This window comes from Notothenia rossii (assembly GCF_949606895.1).
Source record: "Notothenia rossii genome assembly, chromosome: 2".
NCBI classification, from domain to species: Eukaryota; Metazoa; Chordata; class Actinopteri; order Perciformes; family Nototheniidae; genus Notothenia; species Notothenia rossii.
Genome location: NC_136904.1, coordinates 25,893,775 through 25,914,433, shown reverse-complemented (window position 1 = coordinate 25,914,433; position 20,659 = coordinate 25,893,775). Strand labels below are relative to the sequence as shown.

General features: G+C 41.3%; 1 protein-coding gene across 1 annotated transcript; it reads left to right on the top strand.

The window, feature by feature from the left end:
- Positions 1–1,414: 1,414 nt before the first annotated feature.
- LOC307030564 (RING finger protein 148-like) lies at positions 1,415–4,196 on the top strand. The gene has a single exon (XM_079667066.1). It carries the CDS (start codon positions 1,782–1,784, stop codon positions 2,868–2,870), a length of 1,089 nt encoding a protein of 362 aa, XP_079523192.1. The 5' UTR covers positions 1,415–1,781; the 3' UTR covers positions 2,871–4,196.
- Positions 4,197–20,659: the final 16,463 nt, after the last annotated feature.

Genomic DNA, 20,659 nt, shown 5'->3' with positions numbered 1-20,659 from the left:
CTGTTTGTCATTACTGGTGTCCTTTTCTGGTTGCTAACAAACGCCGTTGTAACACATAAACACACATCAGAGCAGAGTGGGATCATAGGGAAGGGGGGGCAGGAGCTCCAACGAGGTGTGTAGGACAGAGAGTGAATACACATACTATAGAGATGCTGTATGAGAAAACCAATGTGATTTTGGAACATTGAACAATGTAAATCTATTCTAGCAGACCTCAACAATGGAATTATGATCAGTAGAAATGGCCATGACATGAGACCTTTAAAGAAATGTGTAATTGTTTGTGACCATCCTGAATGTCATGCTGAAGTTTTTTCAAATCGATAACAATATTTAAGTATAAAATAAATGATCACTATATACATTCAGACAACATATGTAACATATCTATGAAATTGTTAAATGTCCCCTATATATATATATATTTCAAAAACTCCTTTTTGAAAGGAGTTTTTCTCCTGCTTCTTTTCCCAATATCAGTTAATTATAGATCTTTTTTTTTTCACAGTATAGTTTTTCTAAAGTTTATTTTATTCAACAACACCATTTCCCCCCCAATTACTGTTAGATTTTCAATTACAAAATATTTGGAGATACCATCTGCATTCATTGCATGCACATATTATATCAGCTCTCATGATTGTGAGTTTTCTGGCCTTTATTTCTGAGCGAGAGTAGCAGTTTGCTATTGTCATTGACCAGACTCTTATCCAACCAGTAGATGCTAGTATTGAAGAAAAAAGTCTTAGAGAATATATTTTAGAGGATATCTTATAGTGTGATTCCTAAATTCACACCAACTTGGTACACAAATAAAACGCTTTTCTCTGCAGTTAATACGGTATTAAGGGGTTAACAGTGTGCTCAACTTACTGCTCTGTGTACTTTGTGTGTGTGTATGTTTTGGAGAACAAAGGTGAAAAACAAGCTTGGCAAAAAAACACCTCCATGTCATTTGTCATTGGAAGCCTCTGTGTGTGTGTGTGCTTTCACTTGTGTGTAAGAAGATACAATGGAAACTCAACAATGCACTGTTCCATCTCAGTTGTCACTAGTATGTAGCTGTGTGGAATAAAACTGAAGTGCCTCTACGTTTCTAAAAACATGGGACAACTTTATTATACTGTATGATGTGCACAAATGTAAACTGACTCACACTTTCATGTGACTTTTCATGTGCCTTTGTTAAAATAAATTGTCGCAGCAGACATATTTATAAATAAATAACCATGAGGTACTGTAGTTATTCTTGTCAGTTTGCTTTTCACAACGGTGATCTCAGCCACAGAAGGGGAAGGAAACGAGTCAAGCTTGAAAAACTGGTCGCTTTGCTTTGCTCATCATTACACAAGGGAAAGTCGGAGCTTTTATGAGTCTCACAAGATTGCTTTGTTTATTGACCTATGTCCATGGAATTATCCTTATCGTTATGCTTATCGCACCTTGACTTCTCTGATTTTGTTCCTTGGCTCTCGAAAAACAGCACAGGTCTGTGTGTTTTGTGTAACCTAACTTGTTGAATACCAGCACCCTGCCCTCTGCAGGGAGTGCTCAGTGTTCAAGGTTCAGGAAGATAACGATAGGTGAGTGGCTGACGCATAGCTGGTGTTGTGTTACTAAAGGCTATCGGATTACAGTAGACCGCAGCCTAGGTGAAACTGTAGCTGTATTCAGACCGCTGTTGCTCGGACAAACCAGGAACTGGGACTAACAAAGGAGTTTTAAAGAAGCTAAAGAAGCTAACGGAGGCTTCCTGTTGTTTTAAGAAGAGCGTTACCATGGGTAAGAAGACACAACACTGCTTGCTGCTTTTGCTGTGTTTGTCAGGACTTTTTCACTACTCCGCTGCCTTCTCGTTTTGGACAGCCAAAGTGGAAATAAGCTATGTTAACAGCAACAATGTGACTGTGGATAAAATCTGCGAGTGTGGGGTGTTTGGTCGTAACTCTCCCCTGGAGCAAGCCTCAGGCATTGTTACGCTTCCCAAGGGAGACCCCAAAGGCTGTGGCTCAGATCCTGTCTACAATCCAAACAACAGCTCCCTGCCTTGGATAGCCCTGGTAAAAAGAGGCAACTGCACCTTCAGTGAAAAGATCAATGCTGCCTATCGTCAAGGAGCCTCTGGTGTGGTGGTGTATAATGTGGATGGCACTGGCAACAACACCATGCACATGTCACACCCAGAAGGAGATGGCATAGTGGCTATTATGATTGGCAATTCTCAGGGAATGACAGTTGTTAATTTGGTGAAGAATGGGACAGTTGTGCAGATGATAATTGATATGGGCAGAGATCACGGACCCTGGATGGACACATACTGGCTTTACTTCCTGTCCATCTCCTTCTTCATCGTGACAGCAGCCTCCATCGCCTACTTTGTATTCATCTCTGCAAATCGTCTCTACAATTTGAATATGCACCGGCGCTCTGAAAGGAAGCTAAAGTCTGAAGCTAAAAAGGCAATCAGGCGTCTACAAGTACGCAAACTCAAGTCAGGGGATGAGGAAACTAACTCTGAGTCCAACATGTGTGCCGTGTGTCTTGAATCCTACAAGGCAGGGGAAGTGGTGACAGTGCTTACGTGTGACCACATCTTCCACAAACCCTGCATCGAGCCCTGGCTGCTGGAGAGGAGGACCTGTCCCATGTGTAAGTGCGACATCCTGAAGGCCCTGGGAGTTGAGGAGGAAACAAAAGAGAGCCTTACTCCCAATGCAACACCAGAGGTCACTGTGATCACAGTGATGGGAGGAGAGCCCATGTACGAAGTCCCACTGACTGACCAAACGAGCTCTGACCCAGAGAGACTTCAGCATCGCTATGACAACAGTGCCTTCGAGGGAGACTCGGAGGCTGGAAGAAGATGAACAACAACAACGGAAACAGAGCAGCAACCTACCGGGACACAGTCAAATTCCCTGCTTGAAATGTCTTCTGGGATAAACTGAACCATCACTATGGAATCAAACACAAATGTTCCTACAGCAGAAACAATGTTCATCTTCTAATGCAGGTTTAATATATTTTCAAAAGAAATTCCCAAGGATTTAAAATGGTAATGGGCCTCGTGTAATTAGTTTGGCGCTGCATTCTCTTGGGGTCTGTCTTGGTGTTTCACAAAGTGACCTTGAGATGGTTAGAATTGATTCTCGAAAACTAAGCAGTTGTGGAGTGATACCGGTGTCAAATTACAGCTTTGCATAGTAAACAAACCAGCTCCTCACTGACCAGGGAGGGAGTGCAGTTGAGGATTTGAATATCTTATTTACATCAGAGCCAAATAACAAAACACTTGTTGGCTCACATTACTTACACTCCCTCACAATTGACCAGTGTCTTTTAAATTCCCAGCATGATTTATTTCCTTTTATTCAAATAATTTGAATTATTTTCTATTCTATTTTAAATGCAGTATGTTTTTTTTTTTTCATTTTCAATGTTGGAATGTCAGGCTGGATTTAAAACACACTCATGAATACACCCATTACAGGAAATACAGTATGACACACATTACACTGCGATGAGTCAAAAACATCACCTGATGACTGTCCTTTAGTTTATTGGCCTCTAGCTACTTTTTTGTTAATGTTGCAATGCAGGAAATGTCTAACAACTTAAGATGATATTACTACAAAAAATGACTGTCGGATAGGGGCAATTGTGTTATGGGTTTTGAAATTATGCAGGTTGAAATATATATATCTATCATGTCAACTTCTATCTGTTAGTATACATGTAGGTTTATACATAATTTATGTAGAGGCATATTTTGTTCTGAAAACAGCTGATTCGAATGTGCAAGCACACATGGTTGTTCTTGAAGAGGTCTTCCATGTTTTTCCTTTGAAATATCTGGAATGTTGTTTATTCATGTCCTCTGGTCTACCTCTGAAATACCACATGTGTACATTATGGAACACGTCTTTAGATTCTTGCAATTCCATGATTAAGTGTGTCCCTCTGTCAATTATAAAGCAAAAGGATTGTTTCATTTTTTTGTTTACTCATGGGGATATGCTGGTTGCTGGCACGTGATATATTTTTCTATATTGAATCATTATTACTACTGTTTGAGAGATTCCAGGAGTCTTAAATTGTTCTGTAAAAATGAATAGTTCTTGCTGTATTAAATCACATTGATGCTTATAAGAATACAATAAATCCCTCAAAATGAGGCCCACTTCATGAGCATATGTGCTTGTTAGAATGGTGTTTCTTCTGCCTGTGTGAAAGCTGAATATGTTGAGTGTGGAAGAATGTGAATGTGCTGGTTTGTTTCACTACACACTAGTACACAGGTCTATGTGTAGTTAAGTAGTGTCTCACTTTAGGAGTTATGCTCTTGTTCCCCATGACTCAGGGAGACGAGTAATTACTTCTGCACAGGTGGGAGCTGGTCTACACACACCTTGAGCTCGAGCTGGATAATCATCATATCACATAAGTAGAAGGGCACGACCGAGCAAGCAGAGATATGCAGCTGGATGGCAATCGAATGGAAATATTATTTTTCATTATCCTTCCATTGTGTCTTAGAAGTACACCCACAGTAACGACTGTAATGAAATTGAAAGACTTCTTTCGAATTTGTGTGAGGCTGTTAGTCACTAAGTACTTTGGGCAGTGTTTCCCCTAGGATGGAGTCATAGCAGCAGAAACGTATTGACATAGGTAATATACGTAAAAATTGCTTCAAATGTATTCAGTATTGTATGAACATGTTTGAATTGGGGGGTGGACGTCACATCCTCTAGGGGGGTCCGGGGGTATCCCCTCCTGGGAAGATTTGTTTGACCATTTTGAGGTAAAATGCTTCAATCTGGTGCACTTTGAGCACACAATTACTAGAGACCTGATCTAGGGGGTACAACTCTAAAACACCCATATGAAAAAGATCGGTTTACATTTTAATAATCAAATAAGTATATGAACATAACCAATAACCTACCATAGCCAATAACAAATAAATGTAACTTATTTTATTTTTGTTGTTCTTTCATATCTTATTTGACTTAGTCAACATTTATTTATTAAATGCATATTTTTGTATCTCTCCAACTTTAAACAATAGTTTTGGTTTACTGTCCTATTGTATACATTGGAATGATTTCAAACCTGTTTTTATCCTAAAAATGATAAAGGAGCGCCTTGGAAATATGTGTTTACATAATTTGTGGTCAAAACGTTTGAGACCCACTGAGATAACTTAGATTAAAATTAACTATCTAAACACTCAGTCCTTTACCTCACTGAGCCTCTCAGTCTGACAGGAGAGCTCTCCTCCACCCTGGTTGTAGAAACATCTACTTCTTATATCCGTTAGCGCAGCTAGCACCAGATTCTAATAACAACAGCGCCGGTACCGGTGCACCCTCGCTCGCTCTCTCGCTCCCACGCTCGCATTTTGGCTGTGAGCTGCGGGCGCCTGATAAGCCAACATCCCCCAATTTCATCACTTACAGCTCCCATCGTACAGGGCAAATGAAAAGTGTAACCGGGGTGAAAAGGGTGTTATATTTACTTAATTATGAATGTTGTTACATCAAGGCCGAAAATTAGGATGAGCACCAACGGTCAAAAATGTTTTTTCCCTCCCAGAGCTACCAGCGCAGCGCCCCCCAGATCTGGCGCCCTAGGCGACCGCCTATGTCGCCTATGCCAAAAATCGGCCCTGCCTAGTACATACAGTGGCAATGTCTCAAGATTTAGCAAAAATACACCTTTATTGAACATACAGTAACACAAATACTACAAATCCACATAACAAACAATCAAGAATGAAAAAGGGTCGCCACTTATTATTATTTTAATAAAAAATAAAAAAATAGTATTTTTGTCTTTTTGGGTACCTGGCTGGCGCCCCCTAGCAGCGGCGCGCATATTTCAGCAGCGGCGCTGCGCCGCCACTATTTGTATATAGGGGAAACACTGCTTTGGGCATGTGTGTATAATGACCTTCCTGTTATGTCTGTCATGTGTGATTCTTTAGCATAGATAATGTCTAAACTGTGGACATGAGTAAACCATTTCAACAAAATAGTCATTTTTAGGACTGATTCATTTGAAAAAGGGCTGAAGAGTTCGTAGTATCCAATATTGTCAAGACCAAGGTCCATTTGTGTAACTTTCTGGTGGATTCTTAGGCCTGACCTGCACTAGATATTCCTGTCACACTACTAACTTATTTCACACAAACTATTTACTTATTCAGAATTAAGTGTTATATTTTAGATTTTCAATATGAACTCAAAAGGTGCCTTACCTTCAGTTTTTGTTAGATCATAGGACTCTATGGCCTGATAATAATTTTCCTTTTTACATCCTGTCAAGTCTCAACATATCTGCAAGGCACTCCAGGACTGAAGAATGTAGCACTGCTTTGTGAGAGAACGTTTTAAAACAGGTACAGAAACAGGGCATGCAGTGAAGGCAGAATATTTTATTCACAGCACTAGGGATGCCAATTGAAATGTAGCAAAGTAGGCTCCTTGAGTTATTATTCAAATATTTTACCTAGCCCAAGTAAAATAACACATTTTTAAATGACTAGTAGTTTTCATAAAATGTGCTTTTTTGTTAAAGTCACAAGATGAAATGTAACAATAATTTCACCCCAGAAATCATGATATATTCTGCAGATAAAGACGCCAGTGAACCGTTACTTTGAGATATTGCATACATTTATTCATAGTTTATTTTAATTTGTATTGTTTTAGTCTATTTATTTTTCATTTTATATGTCTGTGACAATCGTGGCTTTGCAAAAACATTTCAATAGACTATAAACCTAACAAAATAGATTAGTTAAGACAGTGGCTCTGAATGTATTTTGTGTTAAGTAACAAAGAACCCCTTGATCAACAATAGTTTTGGCTTCCATCTAAAGAGACTTTGGTTGTTTAATATGATTTAAATCAGACTTACACAGTTTTCAACTCCAATTCAGTGGATAACCACTGAGGAAGTGAACCCTATGATCAGAGAAGTCGCTCTTGTGACTCTTATTCACATTTGACTCACTTCTATGATGACTTATTTTTATTTTTATATTATAATAAACAATTCCACATTTTTAAGAGGACCTCCTTAAACACACTCCCTGCTTTATAACCACTGATGTAGATTTCCAGAGCGTGAGCTGGGTCTGGGTGTTCCCTCTCCCCTCTGAGTGCAATATGCACTGGATTTCAGGCCAGTGCTGTGAGCTCAGCATTCATAGGTCAGATGGTTATAGTGGTATCACTTCGAGACAGAGAATCAATACCGAACTAACTGGCCAGGCTGGAACAACTGGAGAGCTCTAGGTTAGAGGCACGCTCTGCTCAGCGGTGGTGCTCCTCTTGATTTATTGCAGTTGTTAAGGAGAGAATTGAGTCAGAAGGTTTTCATTTAATGGCATACAAGTCTGTGGACGTACTCTAATGCTGCACTTGACCTTCAGTTCCTGATAGGAATCAAAGAGTGGAATTAACTACTGTAGTGGCCTAGGAGCTTATCTGCTCCTGTACCCTCTAATCACAGTAAATATCTTGTGTTTTCTGAGGTGACGTATAATCATGGAGGCTTGGGACTGAATAAAGAATATAAGAAGTGGGGCTATGTTTTTGGCTAAATAAATATGAGGAGGTGTGTCAGTGTGTGTCAGTCTGTCCCGGCAAATGTTTTATCATAGCTCTGCATCTCCACCTGGTGGAGGAAGTCCCTATTCGCATGGATTTAAATTCAGTCCCAGCAAGCAAATGTAAAAGTTGTCACAAGCGAGTCCCATGATCATTTCATGGTTTCAGGTGCTGAGCAATTTCTTGCTTGAGTGGACAGTACAGAGTAATAAACCCAACCATAGTGAAACAGAGTACTTCACTGATTGTATACTTAAATGGCTAAGTTATATAAGCTACCTGGTCACAGGTTCAAACCCCACTGCAGTCAGCACCTGGGCAAGACACTTCACCCCAAATTGCTCCTGTGGGGATTGCCCACAGTATTGCGTATGTAAGTCGCTTTGGATAAAAGCATCTAACAAGTAACATGTAATGTAATGTAATCTATAGTAAGTAAGTGTATATATGTGCATTATGTACATGTGTGTCTGTCCTTCAGCAGAGCAGTCACAACTCCTTTTCCTCCCAGCATGCATTATCTAATCAGATAAGTCTACTTCACATTTTCTGCATAATAATACCACAGCAGCAGTATTTCAGGTCTGTCCACGGTAGAGTCTTAGCTTCTGCATGATGTTGTCAACTCTTCCTTCCTCTTGTTGTCCTGGTGGCAGATCAGATAGTGCTGAGTGCACCGGACAAAACAACTCTCATCCTGTGTCGCTGTCGATACTGCCCTGCACTGTCCTGTCCTTTTAACATGTCTGCCGCCAGCAAAGGGGTCAGGCAAGCCGGCATGTTAGGTTAAAGGAAAAGAGAGGATGTCCTTAGAAGAAGCACCTCTTCCTCTCTGAATCAATGGCGGGGGAAGGAAGCGATGTAACAGGGCTATGCGTCACACAAAAAGGTTCAAAAGACCATTCAATTGGTGAAAAATATGGGCCTTACATCTATTTGTACATTTTATAATTCATTTTAAGGGCTGGAACTGGTTTGGTGTAGCTGCCAAATGGGTTGAAGTGATTACATTCTGCCATCTACTGGATGAATGTTAATACAGCATTATGTTGACGAGGTGAGAAATCAGCACAACTTGTTTATTGATTTCTTGGTCTCTGTTCTGTATCTTTTTGTGTTTTGGGGTGGTCATAAATGGCTTATAATTTTTCTTAGATTTGGATTATGGAGCTTTGTTTTCAAGCAACAATCTCAAACATTCAACTGGTTCAGCTTTTTAAATGTTTGGAAGATAATTGCTTTACTTTATCTTACGTGACAGCAAACTTAATATTTCAGTTTTTGGAATTGTTGTTGATTCAAAAAAGGCAAATATAAATAATATTGTTTTGGATCTGGGAAATAACTAAGGACATTTTTCACTAAATCCACTGCATAATCCATTCATTTCATAAATAATTTAGCAGAAAATAGATAATAAAACTAATTGGCATTTGCAGGCCTATTTATCTTTTAATTAATGATAATAATAGATCTAACCTCTATTTTCTTCCCTTCCTGCTGTGCGATGGGGGGCACATTTGGTATTCTCTCCTGGCAGCACAGATTTAAATCATTCCCAACATTTGTGCATGCAATTACTTCAGTCCTAACCCAATCTATCCATCATCTAATACTCAAACACACATACACACACTTCAGAAGACAGAGAAAGCCAGAGAAAGATAAAACGAGCTGCTCTATGTGCCTCAAGAGAACCCCACCTTTGAAGCAGAAAAGGTCTGAGAAACATGTCTGCATCACAATCAGCCTCTTTCTCAGCAGCCACAGTGATGTCTCAGCACTGAGGCGCACCTGTCTGGGACCGGCCGATGCTTATGAAACCTATCTGTTCACTCTAAATCCGACCAACACTAACCCTGGGTGGTTTCCCCCTGTCAATAGCCCTATTTGTATTTCATAAACTTCATGAAAATGAATTGTCAGCAGTCTGAAAGATTGAGCTGTGTATCATCACACGCTAGAAAAATATCCTCTTGTCTTACTCTGACTGTTGACAGCCCGAGGCAAGGCTTCAACCAAAGTTTCCTCTCTAAAAGAAACTGCCACTCAGCAGTTTGACAAAATGAATGAATGATCAAGCTGCTTTTCATCAACTCCAGTCTCCTGCCATTTTCTCTCATTTTATTCATGCACATCTTTACCAGAGGCTCACTTTTCAGAAATGTCAATAGTTTGTGAAAGTCGTCATGTATGTGTGTATATGTGTGTGTGTGTGTGTCGTGCTCTTTCCCAGCAGTCCATCCATCCAGTCTGATTAACTCCTCATGTGTCCCGTTGCCTGCGGCGATTAATTAATGATCCATTTGCTTAATTGCGAAGAGCCAGCAGGACAAAGAAAAAGGCAACAGAGTGAACACTGGGATTGATGTTTGTGAGAGGATTTTGTCGTAAGGGAGAGAGCAGGTATGAGTGCAACATGTCTTTAGTGAGCACAAATCCTACAGTGCGAGCAGCAAATAGGCTTCATGATGCTGTGTCCCGCTTGTCTTTTCCTGCTGGCCTTGTCTTTTTTTTCGATGAAGTTTTGCACTTGAGTGTCTCTCTCCATCCATTGTGCGTGTGGTTTATGTTTGTCTAAAGTGACACAACAGAAGCTTCAGGTTTTTCTCTTTCTGTGTCATTCTGCTGAATTTGCGTTCCTGGACGCAGCACACATTGTCCACAGTCACCCGTTCACTCGGACCATCTGTCACAGCCTGCTTAGGCTTCCCTACACAGTTTGTCCACAAGCTGTGGCTGCCATTTGGTTAGGCAACAAAAGTCCCTCGAAGGTTTGTCCTAATTTCTGTACACCAAGGGTCAGTGCTAGGACATGGCACTACTTCAGCAGCATTTTTTAAAGAGATACATTCCAAAAAATTGATTGGATTTGATGCAGATAGAAAGTATCTAGATATTTTACCCGGGTATGACCATTAAGAGATGTTTGTTCTTTTTATCCTGTTCCTCTTTGTATTTATGTAGGCCTCATATTGTTATTGTTATTTGTAAATTATGTAATTCATCACAAAATAAGGAAATAATAAATAGAAAGGGTATTTATAACTTTCTTTATTTAACACTTTGATGAGTAGAAACTAGGCAGATATCATTTTTTTAAAGACTCATTAATTGTAATTCTTGATCCGTGTAAAAATACTTATTACAAGTAGACTATGGTAATGGTAAGGATTTGTGATGAAATAATGAGCACGATCTTCAGAGTAAAACTGAACTGTAAACTCAGGTAAATCATGTTGTTATTTTGAGTCGTATAAATGATATAGACTAGTGTGTAGCAGTCTGAAATCTTAAAATAATCGGACTCAATGAGCAGTCCCCTAGTTTAGCAGGTGCCGGTGTGAGACATCTCCCCAGTCTGTTTCCTTGTTCGTCTCTTCGTGTATTCTGTTTCGGCCATGTGTTTCCTTTAGCAATACCAGCTTATACTGCATTCATATTCATGCCAAGTCCCCCTGCCTGGGTGGGTTGTGTCCTCAGACTTAAGTTGGTATACACAGCAGATGCTTTCACGTTATCTGGAAACTGAATGGAAAAGAGAAGGGGGAGGGGGATACGATGATGGGGGAGGAATGGAAGGAGTCTGTAGGTGTTGAATCTAGAAGTCGGGTCCACACAGAAGGGCAATTTAGATGTTAATGAGACTGATATACCAAATATGAACCAATTTCTGAAGAGCGCTGGCTCCACTGTAGAGGATATTAGGGTTAATCACATGTATAGGATCATTATACAAATAGCCTCATTTACAAACCACCTAATATGTGCTGCAGTGTTGAGTGAGTGTATGTCACTGGGGTTATGTGTGGGCATTAGGTTTCATAGTGCAGATATTCACTGTTGCATTTGTACATTGTGCATATTGTCTGCATCTCAGTCTGGTACGAGAACTGCACGGTCAAGGACCAGAAATCACTGCAGAGGCTGGTGAAGATCGCACATCGCATCATCAAGATGCCACTCACCTCCATAGACGGTCCCTACACACGGCGGTGTGCGCGTTGAAGCTTCAACGCTTCTGCCCATTCACTTTGAATGGGATGACGTCGCTTTGCTCCCGTTGCTCGCTTCAAAAGTAGAGCAATGTTCTACTTTTGAAGCTTCGACGGAAGCGTCAGCCAATCGAATCATATGCCAGTACAAGCTCTAGCCAATCAAACCGCGTGCTTGTGTGTCCGGGGTGAGAGATTCATGTGATTGGTTGTTGGTCGAGCTTCAGACACGCCCGCCGGCAAGTTTCAACGTTTCTGCCCATTCACTTTGAATGGGGTGATGTCACGCTTTGCCGAATTGCATTGTGGGAAAGCTTTGCTTCAAAAGTAGAGCAATGTTCTACTTTTGAAGCTTTGACGGAAGCGTCAGCTAATCAAATCCCGTTTATGCAAATCAGCAAATGGAGGACAAAATCATTGTAGCGGTAGGGAATCACCCGGTGTTGTATGACCAGTCCCTGTTCACCTACCGGGATACAAACCGGAGGAGCCAGGCATGGAGGGAGGTGGCAGAGACAGTGGGTGAAACTGGTAGGTTTTCGCCTGTTTGGGGAGTTTATATCCAGTGTACTTCGTTTGAATGGACAGCTAGCAGGCATAGACAGTATATTTAGCCAGCATGGAATGTTGCATAAAATAGCACCATAGACATTAATGTCATAAATGTTCATCATATAAAGTGGACATGTAAAACCTTTTATGCAATTTTGATTGGTTGTTGGTCGTGTTGGTCGTGTTAACTCCCCAAGCTTCACACACGCCCACCGCCAAGCTTCAACGCACGCCGCCGTTTGTAGGGGCCGTCACGCAGCGTCCACACGGCGGCGTGCGTTGAAGCTTGCCGGCGGGCATGTCTGAAGCTCAACCAACAACCAATCACATGAATCTCCCGCCCCGGACACACAAGCACGCGGTTGATTGGCTAGAGCTTGTACTGGCATAGGATTTGATTGGCTGACGCTTCTGCCGAAGCTTCAAAAGTTGAACATTGCTCAACTCGACACCAACGCACAACCCACTGTACCACACGCCACCATTCTTCAAATTTCCACACACTGCCAGGGAATGTTACCTTAGGTGCATTCACACTGCAGTACTTTTCCCACAAAGGTTAATGAGAACATAGTTCATGATGTTTAGTCTCTCTTTAGTTCTCATGTACAGATCGCGTTCACACCGGAATAAGTTCCTGGGGGTGGATTAGGCAAATCAAGCCGCCGACGTCACTTGTTCTTCTTCTGCTTTGGGTTTACTGGCAGGCCGCAAAAACAACTTCACGGCGTATACTGCCACCCGAAGTCCCCGGCCGGACGTCCCCGGAGTTGGGGACTGGCTTCGGTAGAAGCTGAAGCCTTCCGAGTAAATCGCCAGAACGCCAACACCTCCTCATCTCCACCGCTCCCATGTTTCCTTTTGTGTTGCCATAAGTTAGTCTCTCTCAGTTTCTGCGCTGGGCTAATGCTAATAATGCTAATGCGAGGATAATAAAATGGCGGCTTCACAAAACTTTTTGGGAGTTTAACGGGGCGAGGTTTGCAATCCGCCCAGCCAATCAGACATAGGAACCTTTTTCTCCCACGAAAGTACCTGCTCTCTAGCAGGGATGGAAAAGGGGGTACAAAAGGTTCTAATGGACAAATTTGAGTTCCGGCTCTTTTTGGTGTGAACGCGACATTTCAGAACTGTATCAGAACTAAAGTGGGAAAAGTACTGCGGTGTGAACGCGCCTCTTGTTATGAACAAGGTGGTGTGCTTAAAATTCTATTAATTGGAAAACGGTAAGCCCTGCAGATCTACTATTATAGAAATGTGCATATTCATAACCCAAATCTCAGTTTTTGTTATATACAGTAAGACAGATGTGGCCCTTTCTGGAATCTGTGCATTTTTAATGCTAGCTAAGATTTTCTGTTCACTTGCTAATAATGTCTCTCTTTATTTTTGCTCCACTTCTATATCTTCAGATGGAAACATTATCTACGCATTGCTTCCTTGTGACCTTAACTTTTATGCAGTGCAGCACCGTTTTACACGCACTGGCAATCAGATAAGCCTCAGGCAGGAAACCCAGATCTGAGATAAGATTCTGATTGTATAATTCTAGGAGAGATTTATTTGTTCTTAACTTGAACGTTAAGACACTGCTAACGGTGCCAATAAGATGACCTAACAGGAGGATATCTACCGACTGCTGAGTTAAATCACTGTCAACATAAATAATTAAAAAAAGTTTTTAAGGGCTACTAATTATAGCTTGTGAGTTTGCAAATTAAGGGAAATCTGATTCTGACTACAAAAACAAACAACCCTTACAAATGGAACGTACAAGAATGTAACTAATATGTTATTGTTCCATGGCTTCTATTTATTGTTTTTTCTTTGGGTCTCATTTAACTTAATGTCTAGGCGGTTTGATGCTCTTTAAGTTCTAGCTGCCAAATGCACGCAATGCATTTTCCTTTGTAAGAGAAGACAAAAGGTGTTGTTGTTGCTGGATGAGAATAGAAAGCTTTGTCCCGACCTTCTATATGCGCAGGAATGAGTTACATCTCAGTGAAGCTTCCTTTGTCAGAGCAATGGGAAAGCTGGTCTGTGTCTGAGCTGAGGCCTGAGAAGGGGGAGGGAAATAGATACGAGGTCCTGGCTCCAGGTAGGGTCATCTCGAACACCATGTGACGTTGCGTAAACAAAGAGGATCTAGGCCTCAGGCTAGAAGAGGATTGTTACACCGATGAGGGGGGGAGAGAGAGACATAGAGAATCACTTAACAAAGTTTGTTTGTGTTCACCCTCTCCAAACTGCAGCCCAGCTCTTTGTGAAAGTTTGTGTGGTCTAGACTGAGCTGGGATTTGTGGTTGAGGTGAGGTTAGGATGCCACCAGGGGAATGTAATACTTGCTCACTGTCGGAAGAAGTGACATCATTTTCTTATAAGGGAACTTTTATAGATGGTTTATTAGTTAATGATAGATGTTCCTATATTTGTTCTTAAAATACATTAAATGATAACAACTCTAGGGTTGCCAGGTTGTTAAGAAGAACAAAAATTGTGGTTTAATCATTAAGAATGATCACCTCTTTTGCTAAATACTGCAGAGCATGTGGTCCACACTCCATTTATTAACAACAAATTAACATTTACTACTGCAGACGTGATGAATTGTAGGTAGGCCAAAGACATGATGGCTTTTTAGAAAATGAGAAACCATCATATCTTCAGTTTTAAATGTCAACAGATTGTTCATAAAGGGATTTTTGTCTGGATGCTGTACAGCCCTTTTCGAGAAGGTAAAATCAGAGGATTCTGAATGAAAAAAGACCCTTCATTTGGGGAAATTGATTGAGTTAATAAGAGGATCGATACCCTTCTGATATCCGCTCGTTACACAGAAAGCTACAGCCTGCCTCTTTCCAATTGTACATTCTGAACAGGAAGTTTCAGCTTGATTTACATTCCCCCTTGTCAAATAGCAAATTGTTTTTTTATTACACTGCAGTTTTTGCTCCTTATATTAAACAAAGACAATTGAGTATATTTTGTTGGATAGTTAGATTTAGATGTGCTAGCAGACTGTTAAAGCCAACCAGGCATGGCTCCGTTTCCTGTCTCTATGCTAAGCTAAGCTAACTGGCTGCTGGATCAAGCGTCATATTCATACTAAATACTTAAGAATGGTGTCAATCTTCTCATGTAAGTGTCTGTCAAAGATTAAATAATGTACTAAAATGTCAAATCACACATTTTAAGGGGATGTCAATGCAAGTCTCATACTGAAGGTGAATAAAAAAGTATTTATTAACCATTATCAATGCCATAACTTTTATACCTAGAAAGTAACACTGGCTTGTATTGGACAGGAGCAACATTTAAACACACAAAACAACCACACTCAAACATTCACATTCCTCTCTTGAAGCTCCTTGTAAATACATTTAATTTACAGCCACTGAGGACGGTTCCTTGGAGTCGGGCACTGCAAGCTCAACTAAATCACCTTGGACTCCAACAACAGCTCTAACAGCAGGATGGTCGTCGAGTAACTGCTTGGAATACAAGTTCAATGACAGGGGAGCAAGACAAAAAAGGGAGAAAGAGAGATGGATAACCAGATGGGGGTGGGATACACTTACTTCACCTTCATGCATGAATACACACACTCGCATACACACTCAGTGCTGAATCTTATATGCAGCCTGAGGGACTCAGTCAGAATCAGCGAGGTCCCCCGCACAGAAATAGTCACCATGGCTCTCCAAGCCTCTTGATTACTTCTTTAGATCCCAGCAGGTGAAGGACAATATTTTTCTGGCATTGTATGAGGAACCGAGTTTCTACCCATAGGCATACCTCACATTTGCATTTGTTTCTTTGGTTTCACTTAAACCCCTAAGAGACTATAGTATATGGATTCATTATGCATATTTTGATTTGGAAACCTTTTCCTTCAGGATATATCTACGTTGATCTGCTTTAATTATGTGTGTGTGTGTGTGTGTGTGTGTGTGTACCTGTAAATGTGTGAACCAGTGTTCCCGACTGGCCATGTGAAGTGATGTGTGATGCTGGAAACTGCAGGCTATGACGGGATATTTTCCTTAGGAGTGACTGGGCCAACGCGTCATTCTCTTCAGGCTTTTATTTCCTTGCCCTACAAGTCTGATTGTCCGTGTGTGTGATGTATCATGTGTGTTTGTTCAAGTGTGCAGGACTTCCTTGTTGTATCATGTGTGTGTGTTTGTGTGGAGCGACAAGAAATGGGCCTGTCAGAAGTGAATGATCAGACTAATCAGTTGGAACACAGCAGAGAGTGGAATTAAGACGTACTGGAGAGAGAAAGCCCAAATATAGCCAGGGTCAACACGGTGTGTGTGTGTGTGTGTGTGTGTGTGTGTGTGTGTGTGTGTGTGTGTGTGTGTGTGTGTGTGTGTGTGTGTGTGTGTGTGTGTGTGTGTGTGTGTGTGTGTGTACTGTACACCTAGTCTTGTGATGTCCCATGATAGACCTTTTTTCACACTGTAATTACTTTAAAGTGTTATGACGTGGTAGGAGTGTCAGAAAAGTCCATCGTCCACATCACTAAACCTTCTTTTCTTTGTCTTGTCAGGTGGGAGTCTGAAGGTACAACTGCACAAACACATGTACACACATACACATCAACAACATTTACACTGACATCCATTATTATCTCCCTTTTCAATTGGACAGCCCCTTTGATCCCCTTGCCATTTAACAAGCAAGACAAACCCTTTTACCGGCAGGGCCTAATTGCATTAACTGTTAAGGAGAAAGAGTTGTTTTGGAATAAAGCATGACACGTTGTTTACCTCCCATAACAATCAACCCATTTAACGTAAATGAACCTTACAAGCCCCTAATGGATAGATCATCAGCAGAGGAGACAACAGCCTGTGTTTATCTCCGCAATCTATCCATTTAGGTAACCAATCACTCAGAGATGTACAATCTCTCACTCTTTTGCCTTGACAAATATTGATGTGGCTTTGGTTTGTAATGTGCCAGGATCAAAACAATCATCAATATTAATGGCCACTCTATTTGGAGATATTGCTCACATTCATTATCATCCATTAATGTTTGTTTACATAATTTGATTGGACCTCCACAAAGGCATATCATGCCCTCCTCGACATTGCATATGAATCCTGAACATTTGGAGGCTTATCGCATTGAAAGTCAAACATACCCCCTGAAATTTAGCCTTATTAGCTGCTATTTCCAATCAGTGGCATGCTACAGAGATCCTCATGGCACCACCAGGGCTAACCTTTATCATATTTCACATCATGTTGTTATCATTCACCTCATTAAACTTCCAATCAGACTTGCACAGCATTGCCAAACGGTGGGAATGCATTTTTTCTTTTCTCCTCTTTCCTCTAAAGATTGTTAGTTTTCCTCTTTGTTATCCTCATCGCTCGTGTTCCTCCCTCCCTTCTTCTATCGCGGCTGTCTCTCTTGAGCTGCTCTAATTAAACACGGGGTCGTGGTGGTACAGAGTCTTACAGCCGAGCAGAGCAGAAAGGCTTTAATTCCAGCTCTCAGGATGGAACTCTGACACACAATGGCCCTGCCATCCTCTCTGCCCCCCCATAGATTCCCAACTGAAAGCCCTCTCCTCAGGCAGCTTTTTAATAGGCCTCCCCTCACCCAGCACACACACACACACACGTAATACACATATAAACACACATGCATAAGACACGCAAACACACATGTACCCACGCAGCAATAGCACAGACACACACTTGAGCCATTGGCCCCCCGTGTGTGTCTGTCACTTGTTCTCTGGCTCACACTGCTTTGGGCTTTTTTAAGTGCTCCTAAGGCCAGTAGACAGCCTTTTTACTTTCCACATCATGCAGAGGCACCACTGCTAAGCTAGGCCTAGTGCTCTGACCAGCCAGTCCTGTAAGAGCAGCACTCAAAGGCAGACTTTCGAGTACTCGTGGTTTTGGCCATTTTCTCCACATGATGTAGATTTTAAAAGCACTTCATGCATTTGGATTTAGCGTGAAAATGTATTGTGAAAGCAGGGTGTCTTTGACTGGATACAGTTTGGCAAATGTGTTTTTTGTTTTTGACAGAAAAGGAAATCTCGAAGTAGATTTGACATTTGCCAACAACCACCAACATTTTAATAATTCCAATTTGGCTTAAATTTGCTATATATATTTAAACAATTTCTCAAATTGGGATCAATAAAGTACCATCTTATCTTAGCTTGGATTGAGTTGATCGGCTTTTAGTCCAAAAACATTAGCTATAGAGTATTTTTGAATTTTTCATAAAAAATAAATAAATCTGGCGATAATTTTTATGTAATTGTCTACAAATCCCTCCAACAAAATCAACAATGAATTGATCTTAATAAGTGTGCGAAGTAGACCTCCTTTGTTAAATTATAAAACACATAATCGAGCTACACAATGGCAGCGTGTTTCTTTGTTAACATGAACATAAGCTCTTTCATTTGTTTTTTGTATATCCTGCTGTAATTGTAAAGACTAGTACACCAAAACGTATTTTAATCTGCATCTGAAAATAGTCCCCAACATATGCACTACACCACCAAATCCTTCAAGGAATACTTTACCTTCTATACGTATAATAAAAGCTTTTTCTTTGGCTATATTTAGAGAGGTGAACCTGGCAGAAAGCTGCTTTTAGGTTATGTGTGGGTATGTGCTGTTGAGGATGGGGGTGGCGTTAAGCCGTCTCCTGTAAGTCCAGGATATTGGATCGTTGTGGATGTGTTTTTGCCCTGAATGATAATTCTGCCTGTTGGAAAGACTAGAGGTTGTTGTGCAACATCTTGGCACTCGTCTCTTCCCTCCTTTCCGTGCCATCTTATCCCCTACATCACTCTCTGTCCTCGCTCCTCTCTTTCCTTCCAGCTATCCTCCTGCAGTCCTTCGCTCTTCTTGAGACTGGAGAATGCCCGTAGCAACACAAAGAGACGGTGTTCAATAAGGATGGGAAGAGTCAGAGGGAGCTCATCTGCTCAGTGTGACGCCCATTACGTATTGATCTGGACTCTGTGTGGAGCAGCGAGGGCACGTTTGTGTTTTCTATCTATATAGATGAAAAAGCAACAGGAGGACGTTTCTGGCTTTGTATTGGCCTCGGTGTGTTGATCTGATTCCTTCTCACTGATAAACAAGGGTGGTTGGAGGATGGCTTTGGAGTAGAGGCAGAAAATCAGTCCGCTGATACAGCAGACCTCTCGTAGAATCTGTCTCTGCTGATGGGTATAGACTATAAGCCCATTGATCTGAAGGGAGAATTAATTTGCTCTGGCACTAATGCGGGAGGGAGCTAACTTCATGTTGTTAGCCAACGTCAGATCCAAGCTATGTTCAATTAAGCCCGGTAACAAAAGCAGAGTGCTGCACTTACAACTGCCCCACAACATCTGATCCATGGGACAGAGCCATATTGTTTTTTGTTTTGTTGTGTTCATGTGAAGTGGCCTGTCTTTGCACAGGTGTGCTCTGATCAGTGATTCATGTCTGATTTGATCTAAAAGATCTCTTTGTGAAGAAATATTGCTGCACATGGCGCAAGCTTTTGTTTGAATTATTACTTCATTGTGCCTGAGGGTAGGTCTACAACTCCAAAGGCTGTTTCTGTGTGTCTGTATGTATTTGTGCATCAGGGGCTTTCCCAGGCTCAGGGTTTGAGCAGGTGGTGAGGGCCCCCTCGGCTGTGATGCGTATGTTCGCGTCAACCTTCGGGGAAAGGGTGTGTGTCGGGGTGTGTCTTAGGGTGAGTGTCTGGGAACATGTGATTTCCTTATGACAAAGCACTGTAATAGCAGGCTAGGCGTTAGTCATAAAGCAATTGGGATAATCCACTGGTTTACCAACAAAGCTCCCAGAACACCCACACTGTAAACGGCCTGAGTCAGGCTTCACAAGGGCATTGTTAAAGAGAGTGGAAAGAAACAAATAAGTGGAGAGAAATACAGTTGCTCACTTCGACCTAGACAATGCTGGTTGGTGTTATGGAACTAGCAGATGGACACTTTTCTGAGATAATCTTTAACCTAAATACGTATGTGATGCCCTCGCTACAAGAGTTTACAGTCAGGTGTTTACAGTCTCAGTAAGTGAATATGCGCTTAATGGGTTTGCTGCAACTTGCCCCACTCTCCCACCCCTTCTCCAAAACACTTTTTTTGAACACACACACACACAAACACACAGTCTGGTAACCAGATGAAACCTGACAGATAAGCATCTTTACTTGCAGGTGCTGGAGCAAGGCCTGTGCATCTTAAAGAAGCACATTGGACAGATACAAAAATTAGCATCACTTTTGGGATGGATGGAATGAATACTCTTATTTTATGTAACAGCAAGCTCCTATTTACTTTAGTGCTTGTACTTACCTTAGCTTACTTGCTAACATGTTACATTCCACCACTGGCTATCTGAACAACCTGCTAATGGCCAGATTTTACCCTTTGATGTTTTGTCACCAGGATATCTTTATTAACGTTGATTGCTTTTGTCTTTTTAA

What these genes read in the sequence shown, in the direction of transcription:
- LOC307030564 (XM_079667066.1), top strand. Translation starts at nt 1,782, where the DNA reads ATGGGTAAGAAGACACAACACTGCTTGCTGCTTTTGCTGTGTTTGTCA.